Below are 11,666 nucleotides of genomic sequence, written 5' to 3' on the forward strand. Positions count from 1 at the left end.
AGCAGACGTTAGCATTTCCTGTGATAAGCGCACTGTTGAACGGCTGCTCAGCTTCGTTGTAGCTGCCCAAAGGTTTGGAGCCAGCAGGCCAACTAAAGGAAACCCCATTTATTCTGTTTCAGGTCAGATCTGTGGTTTTAATTTCATGTCAGAAAGGCCTTCCACATGCTGGAGTAGTTACCTGGACGGTGCCGCTCTGCATACTGATCAGCAGCTCTTCTGAGGGCAGGAAGATGCCTGTTTGCACGGACTCTTGTCAGAAGGTCTTTAATCTGTGTCTTCAGTGGACCAGCTGCCTACAGTAGCACCATGTTAGCACGTCCCTGACGGCTGCATCGCTCTCTCACTAATTTTTGCATTCTCTCTAATAGCACAGTACGGCGATCACATGACATGACATCACATAAGGTCACATGACCACATGTCCGTGTCAAAGGAGTGTGGAGTATAGGAAAGCTAAGAGGCTTGGATAGATACAGGATAATAGCAGTGAATACATTGTGCTTTTGGCTAATGCTGAAGCTAAGCTAAAGCCAGTTAAAAGGTTGCTTGTTTTGTGATAGCGGTGTGTGATTCATCAGCACTGTAACCAGAGTTACAGCTCATAGAGCCCCCAAAGGTTGGCCTGTGGCGGCCTTTCGTACGTCGGCAGGAAATGTACTGTAAAAGGTGACCGCGTCTCCAGGAAGAGGCCAGCTTTCCTCTCCGCACGGGTCTGTTTTTCTTGGCTCCTCAGGTCAGACTTCTGTTCTTTTTTTCTTTTTTTTTTAGCTCACAGCTGTTTATTGTTTTGGTTTTGACTGAATTCACTTTCAGTTCTCAGAAACTGATCCTCAGCGAATCAGAAATGTGTAACCTGTGGGTTCCGTGCACCCACGGAGCTGCTGGCTGAGCACCGTCGGTGCCTGGTGTGATGCGAGCCGTGCGGGCCGGCGGCAGTAGTTGTCCTCCCAAATGACCTTGAGCCGCCGGTGTAACCACTTTGATCCTTTATCTTTTTAAACCGTCCGTCTGTCCCACGCAGGTGATGGTGAACGGGGAGAAGGAGCGCGTGTCGCTGCTCTTCACCAAGGCTCTGGTCAGCACAGGGAGCGTGGACGCCGTGTCCCAGCAGATGGCCTCTCACCCTCAGTACTTGGAGAGCTTCCTGCGCACACAGCACTACATCCTGCACATGGACGGGCCCCTCCCGTTGCCATACCGCCATTACATCGCCATCATGGTGGGTGGACGCTCTGGACGCGTCCCCCTGATTAACGGCACCAGCCGGCCCTCTTAAATCTCCCTCCCTGCCTTTCAGGCTGCTGCGCGTCATCACTGTAACTACTTGGTCCACCGGCACTCGGCTCACTTCCTGCGGGTGGGCGGGGACCCTCTGTGGCTGCACGGGTTGGAGGCCGCGCCGCCGCGCCTGCGCCTCCTCGACCACATCAACAAGGTGCTGGCTCATCAGCCCTGGCTCACCGCCTGCTCACACATCCAGGTAAAGAGCATCCGTCCCGGTGGGTTGTTGGCGTCCCCGTGAGGACGGGCGCTCACCTCCTCTCTGTGTTCCAGACGCTGCTGGGCGAGCAGTGCTGGTCGCTGGCTGAGCTGGTGCAGGCGGTGGTCATCCTGGCCCACTGCCACTCCCTCTGCAGTTTTGTGTTTGGGTGCGATACAAACGCGGACAATGTCCCGCTCTCCAAATCTCCCAACGGGACCCCGCCGACCTTCTGCCCCTTCGACGCTGCCAACGGCAACACCAACGTGCCTCAGACACCCGCCGCTCCCACGGAACACAAAACGCATCGACGGGTAAACCGCTTGTCTCTGTTTTTGCTGACGTAACCCTAACCCTTTATGAGATGAGAATCAATGCGGATCCTGTTGTTCTCCCTGTCGGGCAACAGTCTCTGGACTCCAGCTGTGACATTCTGGGGCTCAAGGAGAGGATCCAGGAGGAGCGTGAGAGGAGAGAAGAGCATCTGTTCCAGAGCCAACAGACAGGTTGGTTCCCCATAAACGGCGAGCCAAACCCAGGGAAGGCTCCGCCTCCACCACGTCTGCTTCACTCTCCGTGTGTCTTTTTTTAGAAATGGAGGAGGAGGAGACGGTTTGCTTCGCTGACCCGACGCGCTTCATTACTGACCCGGACTTTTGCTATCAGGAGTTTGCGCGACGAGAGGAGGACCACTTTCAAGTCTTTAGAGTTCAGGTGGGGCCGGTTTATCCGCTCATAGCACTTTTCTGATTCACTTTTATGCCAGACTCCAAAATAAATGTAAAAATCCCGCAGGACTATTCGTGGGAGGACCACGGCTTCTCCTTGGTGAACAGGTTGTATTCGGACATCGGGCACTTCCTGGACGACCGGTTCAGGAGCGTGACCAGCCTGCCCTCCCTGCACAGCCCCGACCTGAAGAGAGCCATCTGGAATTACATCCAGTGTGTGATCGGAATACGGTGAGCTGCCGCCTGTCATGCAGCGGAACCCCGTGGTCCCGCTGTCCCCCGCCGGCCGCCGGATTGAGCGCGTTTGTCTCCACAGGTACGATGATTACGACTACGGGGAGGTGAACCAGCTGCTGCCGCGAGATTTGAAGCTGTACATCAAAGCCGTAGCCTGTTTTCCAGATGCCACCAAGACTCCGGTGTGTCCGCTCTCAGCTTCAGAACGGGTAAGAGCGCCGGCAGCGGCCGCTTCACCTTCGGCCATCCCCCCCCCGCCTCGGCTTGATTCCCGTTTGTGGCTCCCTCAGATACACGTGAATCTACTGATCATGGAGGCCCGGCTGCAGGGCGAGCTGCTGTACGCCCTGAGAGCCATCACCAAGTTCATGGTCACCTAAGTGCTCGAGGGGCCCGACTGGAAACACTCCTCTGGTACCGAGAGACGCGGAAACAGGAGGCTGGAGAGCGGCGGCGGCTGGATGGTGCTGGAGACACTTTGCGGGACACAGAGCTCCATTGTTCATCGCTGCGCCTCTGAATGTTCTTTCTCTGCTCTGATTTGATGCATTTACGCCGCAGTATGATGCAGCCCCCCCCCCCCCCCCCCCCCCCCCCCCATCCTGCAGACTCTCCAAGATAACGTGCAATTCTTGTTTTCTTATTGCAGGACTGGTTTTAGTTTTGACCCGTTTGTGTTCCAGCTCCGTCTGTGAGAACCTGCTCGTTTTTAGCAGCGTTCGCTCGCCAAATCCGCTCCTCCTCTGGTCTGACCGGCCTCCTCCTGCATCGCTTTGCCTCCCACTCCCCAGATCAACACCTTTTCTACAAGTTTAAATGAATGTCAACGGGGCTCGGTTACTTTTCGAGGACGATCCCTGACTGTTGGATTGCAAAGGACGCCGTTTTCCCCCTCCTTTTGTACCGATGTTGGTCGAGAACAAACAAGTGACACTGCTGGAAATGAAGACATCACTATAGTTTCTTTTAATAAGCACTTTTTAAGAAAAAAAAAAACTTTATATATTTATAATTGTAGGTAGCTATTCGACATGGCGCCGCACGGTGTCGGTCTTCTCTACTGTAGGACCTGTAACAAAGAGTTTGTCCTGTCTTTGATATTCAAAGACAGATTTTTGAGACGCAAGTTAAAATGAAAAATGTTCAATTTAAGTCAATAATATTTACAAGAATATACACAATTTACCCGATAAGGACTGTATTTGAAGAGGTGGGTGTGTTTCTTATGATGAAGCTGAGCCATTTTCCCTTTTCCACTGATGTGGAAATGATGAAATCCGACTGAATTTCAGGCCAAAGGTCATTAAAAACATGCATTTGGGTAGTAAATCTGCACCAGTCATGAGTTTAGATTGAGTCTTGATCAAAGTCTTTTGTGAGCTGTATTAGAGCAGATTATCAAAATCCACGGTACAATTTGCAAAGTAGAACAACAGTTAAGACTCATGTACATTCTGTCTTCTCTCTTCTTTTTTTTTACTGTTTTTGTAAACTTTACAGTATTTTATTTTTGTCCGGGTGTGATCGTTGGACCTGCTTGTTGTGCTGCAGCCCTGGTAGATGTAGCAGTTAGTTTAGTGAAGCCGCCTGATCTAGAAAAGAAACAAGTGCATATCGACACAGGTGCCTTGGGCTAAAGCTGGAGGGCCACTGAGGGAAGGCGCCGCCCCACTGATGGCTTTGGCGTGTCTCGCATATTACAGCTGCAAAAGTTGTATTACAAACCTCCCCGAGACTCAGCAGCTGGGCCAGAGCCTTTGACACAGAAGGATGTAAAAATGTTGCAGTTTAGCAGACGTAAACATGGGTAACTATTTAAAGAAAAAAAAACAGAAAACGCGAGACAAAGATTAAAAAATGTGTTGTGTTTTTTAATAAAGATGCTAATGAAGATGATAGTTGCCTCCTTTGTGTTGTTTTTACGTGCATGTTTCTCCCCAGAGGCCAATTTCCAGCCGTGGAAAGAGAGTTTGACCTGCCTGAAACTCTTCCTGCTTCACTGTAACCCTTATGAATGTACTTTCTATAATGAATACTGATATCCACACATACATGTAGATTATATATGTATATGTCTGTATTGTTATATATTTATGTATTAACTCATCTTTCGTTTGTATAATTTGGTGGGTTTTATCAATATAGTGGCCAGCAGCGCCCCCCGGTGGTCACCCTGGAGAACTGACATCTTAGTGGAACAAAGTATCGCGACACAGATTCAAAGTGGATTAAACAATTTTATTCAGAGGTGTTTGTCATGTCCGGCTTATTATACAATCTGTAAAGTTTGAAAAAATACTGTAGGGGGAGAGATAAAGGAAAACTATCAACATGAATTAAAGTCAGAAACATAATTGGATTATGCAGAACTTAAAAGAACGTGACCACCCTTCCCTCCCGTCTCTTGTGGGAACAATTTAAACATAACCCACCCTTCTCCTGCTCTAAAATGCATAAGTTGGGGCCATATCAAATGAAAACCATACAAGGGTTAGCCGCTAGTCTAAGTAAACTAAGAACAAATATGAAGATAATTATAATCACAAGGGAAGACAACACCTGCTTCCAACACTTCCAACATTAGTTCCAGGATAACTGGAAGGGTCTGCTGAACATATGACTCCAACTTGACGAAAAACAACAAACCATGGGGGGCGGGGGAAAGCTGGTTTCTGATTCTACAAGGGGTCAAATCTTTGTGGGCACGGTGGAATTTCTAAGGGCCCTGATATGAATGCATGTTTGTGATGTCATACATCACAAAAATATATCTAGCACCATTAAGAAATGTCTGAAAAAGAGAAGAGTGCTTTATAAAACCAGGCTAAGGTATTTTACAGCTACAGTAAGATGATTTCAAATTTAAACTTGAGGGAGGAATCAAATACATATATGACACAAAGCTTCGGGGAGGGGGTGTTTACAGAATGAAACCCATCTGTCTAAAGAGTAACATCATGCTATAGTGTTTTAAATATTAGCAAAATAAAAAAAGGGAGAAGCTAGTACTGATATACAAGGCTGGAGGACTACTGTACAAAAAAAAGTGAAACTTTGAGGTCAACTCAACAGAAACATCTCCAAAATCAACCAAAAAAAGATGCGGTGTGTTTCCAGTATTTGCTGCCAAACAGGTGGAGTCAAAGTGTTGCTATTTGATTCGATTTGCACCGGCTTTGCTTGCATCTGTGCACAAACTGACTTCCTGTCTTCTATTTTCCTGCGAGTGACCCTGAGAGGTAACGGTTGTAAGAGTCTCTTTTGAGATGGTAATTTTGTCAGCGTTGGGAGGGCGACGTTTATCTGCCTGCTGCATCTCAACAGTTGGATTTTCTTTTAAGCTCTAATTCACCCTTGACGGTCAGATTCGGTGATGCAGGCGCCCGTTTGAGAAGCGTACGCCTACTGAGACAAGTCGAAGCGCTCGCTAAATGCCATGCGAATATTAGTGTTCCTTTGGTTATGTATAAAATCTACATGCATTACATCCTTTACAAAAATAAAAGTGTAGAAAATCACCAATAGAAATGATCTGAAAATGCTTCTTCCAATGTAAAAAAACATCATTGTCATTAGTAATATATTCATAAGTACTAATATATCATTTATTACCTCCATATTAAAACTATAATCAAATATATTCTTTTTTTTGTACCTCTTACAGTGAATTCGTCTGTAAACTAAATCAATGAAGCGCTGAACAATTAAAGTGTGAGAGGAAAACGTTAAATAGCAAAAGCCTTCAAGAAGAGATTTTTCAAATCAAATTTCCTTCAAAGGTGACGACTTTTCCTGAAAGCTCTGCATAGTGTGACGCTGTGTGCAATGTGTCGGTTTCACAGGAGTTAAACTCTGAACCAGGGTCAAACCTGCCGCGGGCGTCGTGGAGTTTGGGACGCCGGCGAGGCAGGAACCATAAGTGCTGACGAGAGGACCGCGATCGGCTGGTGTGCTGCTGAGACCCGGTAATACTGGGCCGACCAGTCACGTGACGGCATGAATGAACCCTCGAATGCCCCGTGTGTATGCGCACCGATCACTTCAGTTTGTTAGATTAACTGCACGTCAGGGGTTAAAAACTAAGTTTAAGAACGCGCTAACCATCTACCTCCACGCCAGAACTGCAAACGTCAAATTTCCTCATTATTTCTCTCAAAAGAACCGACTCGTACGCGTGAGCCGGGTCCGGCTCGGCCCCCGGCTGCGCTCGCCGCCTCCTACGCCTTTGACGCAGAGCGGCCACAACTGGCCATGTCTCCAGGAACGCTCTGTCCTCCGAGCCGTCAATACCAAAGCCACCGAGTACCTTAAAGTTCCCTACAGCTATTCAGGCGTATTATAAAGTCTGAGCAGGAAAGGGGGGGGGGGGGGGGGGGGGTCTTTAAAAATCATCTACAACAGGATGGCTGCCAGTCAGATCATTGCAAAGGTTAAAAAGTGTGCATAGTAGCCTGGACCTGCCCGTCCTCCGCAGGCGTTGGCACGTGACATCGCTGATGCCTGCTTTTGTCTGAGTCCGGGGAGAAAAACACACGTTACACAAGACAGGAGCATTTCCAGGCAGCAGCGAGGAGAAAGGCGCCGCCGCTCGTCTGCCGTCCGTGAGGTCAACTTGATTGGAGATCGGTTCCTGCGTCACAAGGAGGACAGCGCGTTCAAAACGGGCGTGAAGCGGCCAAATCGCCGGTAACCAAAGGGTGGCGGGCGGTTACCTGTCTGCCTGGCGCCGGCGAGGACTTAGCTGGGCACCCAGCTGTGAGTGGAGCCCTGCGTGGTCGCGGGGCCCGCGTAGCCTTGGCTTCCCGGCATCATGGGGTCAAAGTTAAAGTCGATACCGTCGGCGTCCATGAGGTCACTGTTGATGATGTAGTCCACGTCGCAATCCAGGTTCTCGGTGAACATGTCGATGTCCAGGTCTGTCGGCAGCCGGTCTTGAGGGCTCTGGAAGCAGGACGGGGCTCCGAAGGGGTTCATGCCCTGCAGGAGGGCGCCGGGATTGGCCGCGGCGCCGGGCCCTCCGTGATGGGAGCCCAACGTTGGCACGGCGGCGTGCTGGACTTTGAGGGTGGAGAGCTGCGGTGGGTCCTGAGAGATTCCTGAGAGGATCATTCCCAGCCCCATCGGAGAGTGATGCTGCTGCTGCTGCTGCTGCTGCTGCTGCTGCTGTGCTGCTGCTGCTGCTGCTGCTGCTGCTGGTGCTGCTGTGGCGGCGGCGGCGGCGGCGGCTGCATCGGAGCCTGCAGCGCCATGGGGGGCACCTTGCTTGGTTCCAGTCCTTTACCCACAAGCAGCTGATTGGGTTTGGACCCCACACCTACAATAGAGGTGCTTAGGGACATCAAACCCACCCCTCCAGGATTGGGCATCAGGGGATCCACCTGAGTCATCAGGACATCGCTCGGCGGGGGGGAGTCAGAGGTGAGCAGCGCCTCCAGGCTGGACGGCACGTGGCTGTTGTAATGGCCGCTCCCGAGAGAGCTGGAGCTGGGGATGGGGTTGAAGATGGAGTTGCTGAACGCCGCCGGCTCTTTGGTGCTGGGTCCGCACTGAGAGATGGGGGGCTTGGGTCCGGCGTGGGGGGGGGGCTGCGTCAGGCCGGAGGGCTGCAGCTGAGCGAACGCCCCGAAGCTGGAGCCCCGAGGCAGCAGGGTGGAGGCGGAGGGGAGGGGAGTGGGCGGGGCCGGCGGGGCGGGGCTGGGACTGGCTCCGCCCTGAGACCCGGTCATCAAAGTGAGGCCGTCGATCAGATCCAGCTCCTCCATCAGCGTCTCGGTCAGGGTGGGGGTCAGGCTGCTGGCCGTGTATCTCCCCAGCAGCGACTCGTCGGGCAGGTTGTCGTCGTCTTCCTGCCCCGGTGCGATCGGGGAGAGGCGCCCGCTCAGCGTGCTGGCGTTTGAACTCGTGCGCGGCCGGAAGCTGGTCCACATGTCGGCGTCGTCCAAGCTGCCGCGGGACGAGGGGCTGCTGCTGTTGACCCCCCATTTAGGGAACTGCTGGGAGGAGTTGGGACTGTCGGCGCTGGCGCCACCCGCGCCGCCGTCCCCCTGCAGCGCCCCCCCGGCGCCGCCCAGGCCCGCGGCCCCCGCCTGCTTCTTGGTCTGCTTGGCTCTCATGCGGCTCTTCAGCAGCTTGTTGCTGTTGTCCATGGACGCCGCTCGGCGGCGAGGAGCCTTGCCCGTCTTCCCACCCTCCGGGTTGAGCATCCACCAGGAACTTTTACCTGTCGACTCATTGTGGACCCTCAGGAACTTGTTGTGGAGTGATAAATTGTGGCGAATTGAATTCTGAAAATAAGAGAAAGAAGTCAGGAGAACTCATAAACAGAACAAAATATTAATCTCATTAATGTCTGGTAGACATAAATACATTAACATTGTTGCTAATGAGCCGGATCTTTACATTAAATAGAACACAAAACGACTTTGTAATAGTTTTCTCTCGTTTCTTTTATGTATTTATTCCAAGCACAGTGAATAAGCGCTGCTCCTTTGATGTGGGGGGGTTGTTAAATCACACAAATTGAACTTGATGTCAGATTTACGTCCCAGTGGACGGAACACGCGCGCTCGCTCACGCACCTTCCAGCCCGCTGAGCTGTTGCTGTCTCCTTTGTCCCTGAAGTAAGGCACCGTCTTCACCATCCATTCATAGATCTGCGCCAGGGTCAGCCTCTTCTCCGGGGAGTTCTCGATGGCCTGGCTGATCAGATCGGCGTAGCTCTGGTTCCCCCACGCGTTGCGCCGGGACGATCCCTTGCGGGGCGTCGCGCCGACTCCGCCCACGCCGGCCACCACGCCGCCCTCCGCCAGCGCGCTCACCTTCTCGGGCTCAGACGTGGTCTGCTGCGGCTCGGGCTTGTCCTCGTCGGCGGGCGGCGTCCCAGCCGCCGATTCCGTGCCGTCCGCTCCCTCGGGTTTGACGGCGGAGATCTCGGGTCTCGGCAGGGGCCAGGTGCAGGAGCGGGGTCTGCTCTGCGGCTCGAAATCTGGGTCAATCGGGGGCACCGACGACTCCTCCATGACGCTCTTTTGAACTTCCACTCAACGTAATAAAAGAAAAAGCAGGGAACTCCTTAAACCATCTACTTGTAGATGTAACTTGGCGCGGCTGGTGGGTTAAAAGACGAGTCTCCGGACATAAAAACAATATGGTCGCGGTGCGTAAACAGAGGGTCTAGAAAGAGACGTAATAATCTGGGCACACCAATAGCTTCTGTTAATCCTCAGATTGGAGATTAGGGAACCCAAATAATCTCCTTAATAGTAGCTATCATAAACCTTCTGATTTATACAAAAGGAAGGAAGGTCGGAAGTCCTTTTGTTTGAATGAAATAAAAAGAAACGCGGCGGAGACGCGCGGGGGCTCACCTGGCGCAGGGATCAGGGGAACATGCCTCTCCCGTCCATACGCAAATGGATAAACATTTGTAATGTCAAATATTGCAAAGGTCTATTGGTCAATAAATTGGGACTAAGGGGTGATTGAAAATAAGACCAAAACGTGTCTCTTTCGTATTGCGACTGAGTGGATTTCCACGTTTGATCACGGCGTAAAACCCACCTAAGACAGAAAGGATACGGTCTCTTTTCTGTAAATGTATGAAGACAATAAAAGGGGATTATCTGAATAATAAAAATGAGTTTCTCGGGAGAGCCCGTCTGTCTGTCTGTCTGCCTCCAATTGTAAACAACGAAGTTATGTCAGTCCCCGCGCAAAAGGAAAATAGCGTTAACTCCAAAATGTATACAGGAAATGCGCACAAAGTCAGGAGTCGGTCCGGTATCAACGTTTAAAGGGGGCCGGGGAGCCCAGAAACAGTTTTGTTGGGCGGCCAGAGTGTAAAACGTGGAGAGACGTCCGTCCCGCTGGCCTGTGCGTAACAGCCGCTGTAACAAAGTACTTACAAAAAAGACTCGATCGAGATTAAAGAGTTCGGGTCTAGATCGCGATCAATTGGCGAGCGAATCAGTCCAGGCCAGTAAAGACAAAAGTTTCAAAAGTCCGTGCTTGAGGTGTGCGCGATCCGCCACATTGCGACCGGGCGCATGTCACCATCTGCCATGTTCCTCCACGCTCCAGCCGCGGCGCACGATGCTCGATCAAGTCGCGGTTAGATCCCCTTTGGCCGGAGCCAGAAGGTGGGACGAACTTCCCACTGCCGTCTCCTAGGCGAAGTGGAGAGAAATCGCCCAGCTGCTCCGTGGAGTTGTCTCGGAGGTCTGTCGGCTTCCACTCACTCGTGAGAGCAGCCCGATAGCCACCGCGGCGTTAGCCGCTTAAGATCCTGCTCCAACAGAGTTTACAATCCGTGGAAAGTCCGTCAAACGTCTCCGGTAACTTGCTCAAAGTATCGATTTCTATTCCGCGAGGACTTTTCTGCTACTTTATGTCGTTGTGCCGACCCGAATAGCCGCTGGTTCGAGGTCTTTTTGACTTGTTTTGTTTTGACTCGATGCGAAGCCTCCCTTCTGACGGCTGTTTACCACTGTCAGATAACGGCCGCTGCGCATGCGCGAACGGGGAATTCTGGGAAATGGAGGATTTGAGGTGACAGCGCGGACATAAACACCGGCCCAGGAGGCAACTTAGGCAATCTTTGGTTATGTAACAGTCTGTGAACGTGTACTAATTCCCGGACAGGGCATTTAAGGTATCAAAAGCTTCTATCACATGCTGTAAATTTACATTTAGTTTACAAATATTTACAAATATGAATTTAACATTAATATACTATTTCACTGAGCTTTCTATATACCAGTTTTGATGGTCAATGGGGCTACCATTAGTATAACATGGGCATCGCTGATATTTTAGCCCACTGTGTACATTGACACATGCAATCAGTACTCAGTGTAATTCTAACAGCGGAGATCCAGAAAACTCTCTGTTCTCCTGGGTCGAGATGTGACGTAACCTTGAGACCTATAATGCTCTTTGCGAGACAGAGTAAACCATTTAAACAGAGACCAGCCGCATGCTGCATTACATCTAAATGGGCTAACTGATTTGTAAATTAATTAAGCATGACTTCATCAGCAGCACACTATGAATACAAGCATTTTTAAACAGCTTTACTAAACACAGAGTACAGCGAAAGACAACAATCCCAGCCTATGAATGAACTGCTTCCTAACTGTTAAGCGTTGCACACATTTTTGCCAGAGTATTAGGACTGGAGGCATGATTCCTTTAGGTCAACCATATAATACGTCAAA

At 50.9% G+C, this 11,666-nt stretch overlaps 2 protein-coding genes across 2 annotated transcripts in view; one reads left to right on the top strand and one right to left on the bottom strand.

Moving 5' to 3' along the window:
- sesn4 (sestrin 4) overlaps positions 1 to 4,347 on the top strand; it is an 8,024-nt gene extending 3,677 nt beyond the window's left edge. The window contains exons 2-9 of the mRNA XM_057042332.1: positions 1,025 to 1,222; positions 1,301 to 1,483; positions 1,558 to 1,797; positions 1,893 to 1,989; positions 2,076 to 2,197; positions 2,279 to 2,445; positions 2,531 to 2,660; positions 2,742 to 4,347. Of these exons, the coding sequence (XP_056898312.1) occupies positions 1,025 to 1,222; positions 1,301 to 1,483; positions 1,558 to 1,797; positions 1,893 to 1,989; positions 2,076 to 2,197; positions 2,279 to 2,445; positions 2,531 to 2,660; positions 2,742 to 2,831 (1,227 nt within the window). The 3' untranslated portion in view covers positions 2,832 to 4,347. The remainder of the gene's footprint in view (positions 1 to 1,024; positions 1,223 to 1,300; positions 1,484 to 1,557; positions 1,798 to 1,892; positions 1,990 to 2,075; positions 2,198 to 2,278; positions 2,446 to 2,530; positions 2,661 to 2,741) is intronic.
- A 321-nt stretch (positions 4,348 to 4,668) lies between these two features.
- On the bottom strand, positions 4,669 to 10,954 carry foxo4 (forkhead box O4). The gene is given in 4 exon segments (XM_057042331.1): positions 4,669 to 7,081; positions 7,164 to 7,616; positions 7,619 to 8,735; positions 9,030 to 10,954. Coding segments are annotated over 3 exon segments (1,986 nt in total). The 5' UTR covers positions 9,471 to 10,954; the 3' UTR covers positions 4,669 to 7,081; positions 7,164 to 7,188.
- Positions 10,955 to 11,666: the final 712 nt, after the last annotated feature.

This window comes from Takifugu flavidus, chromosome 9 (genome assembly GCF_003711565.1).
Source record: "Takifugu flavidus isolate HTHZ2018 chromosome 9, ASM371156v2, whole genome shotgun sequence".
Classification (NCBI taxonomy): Eukaryota; Metazoa; Chordata; class Actinopteri; order Tetraodontiformes; family Tetraodontidae; genus Takifugu; species Takifugu flavidus.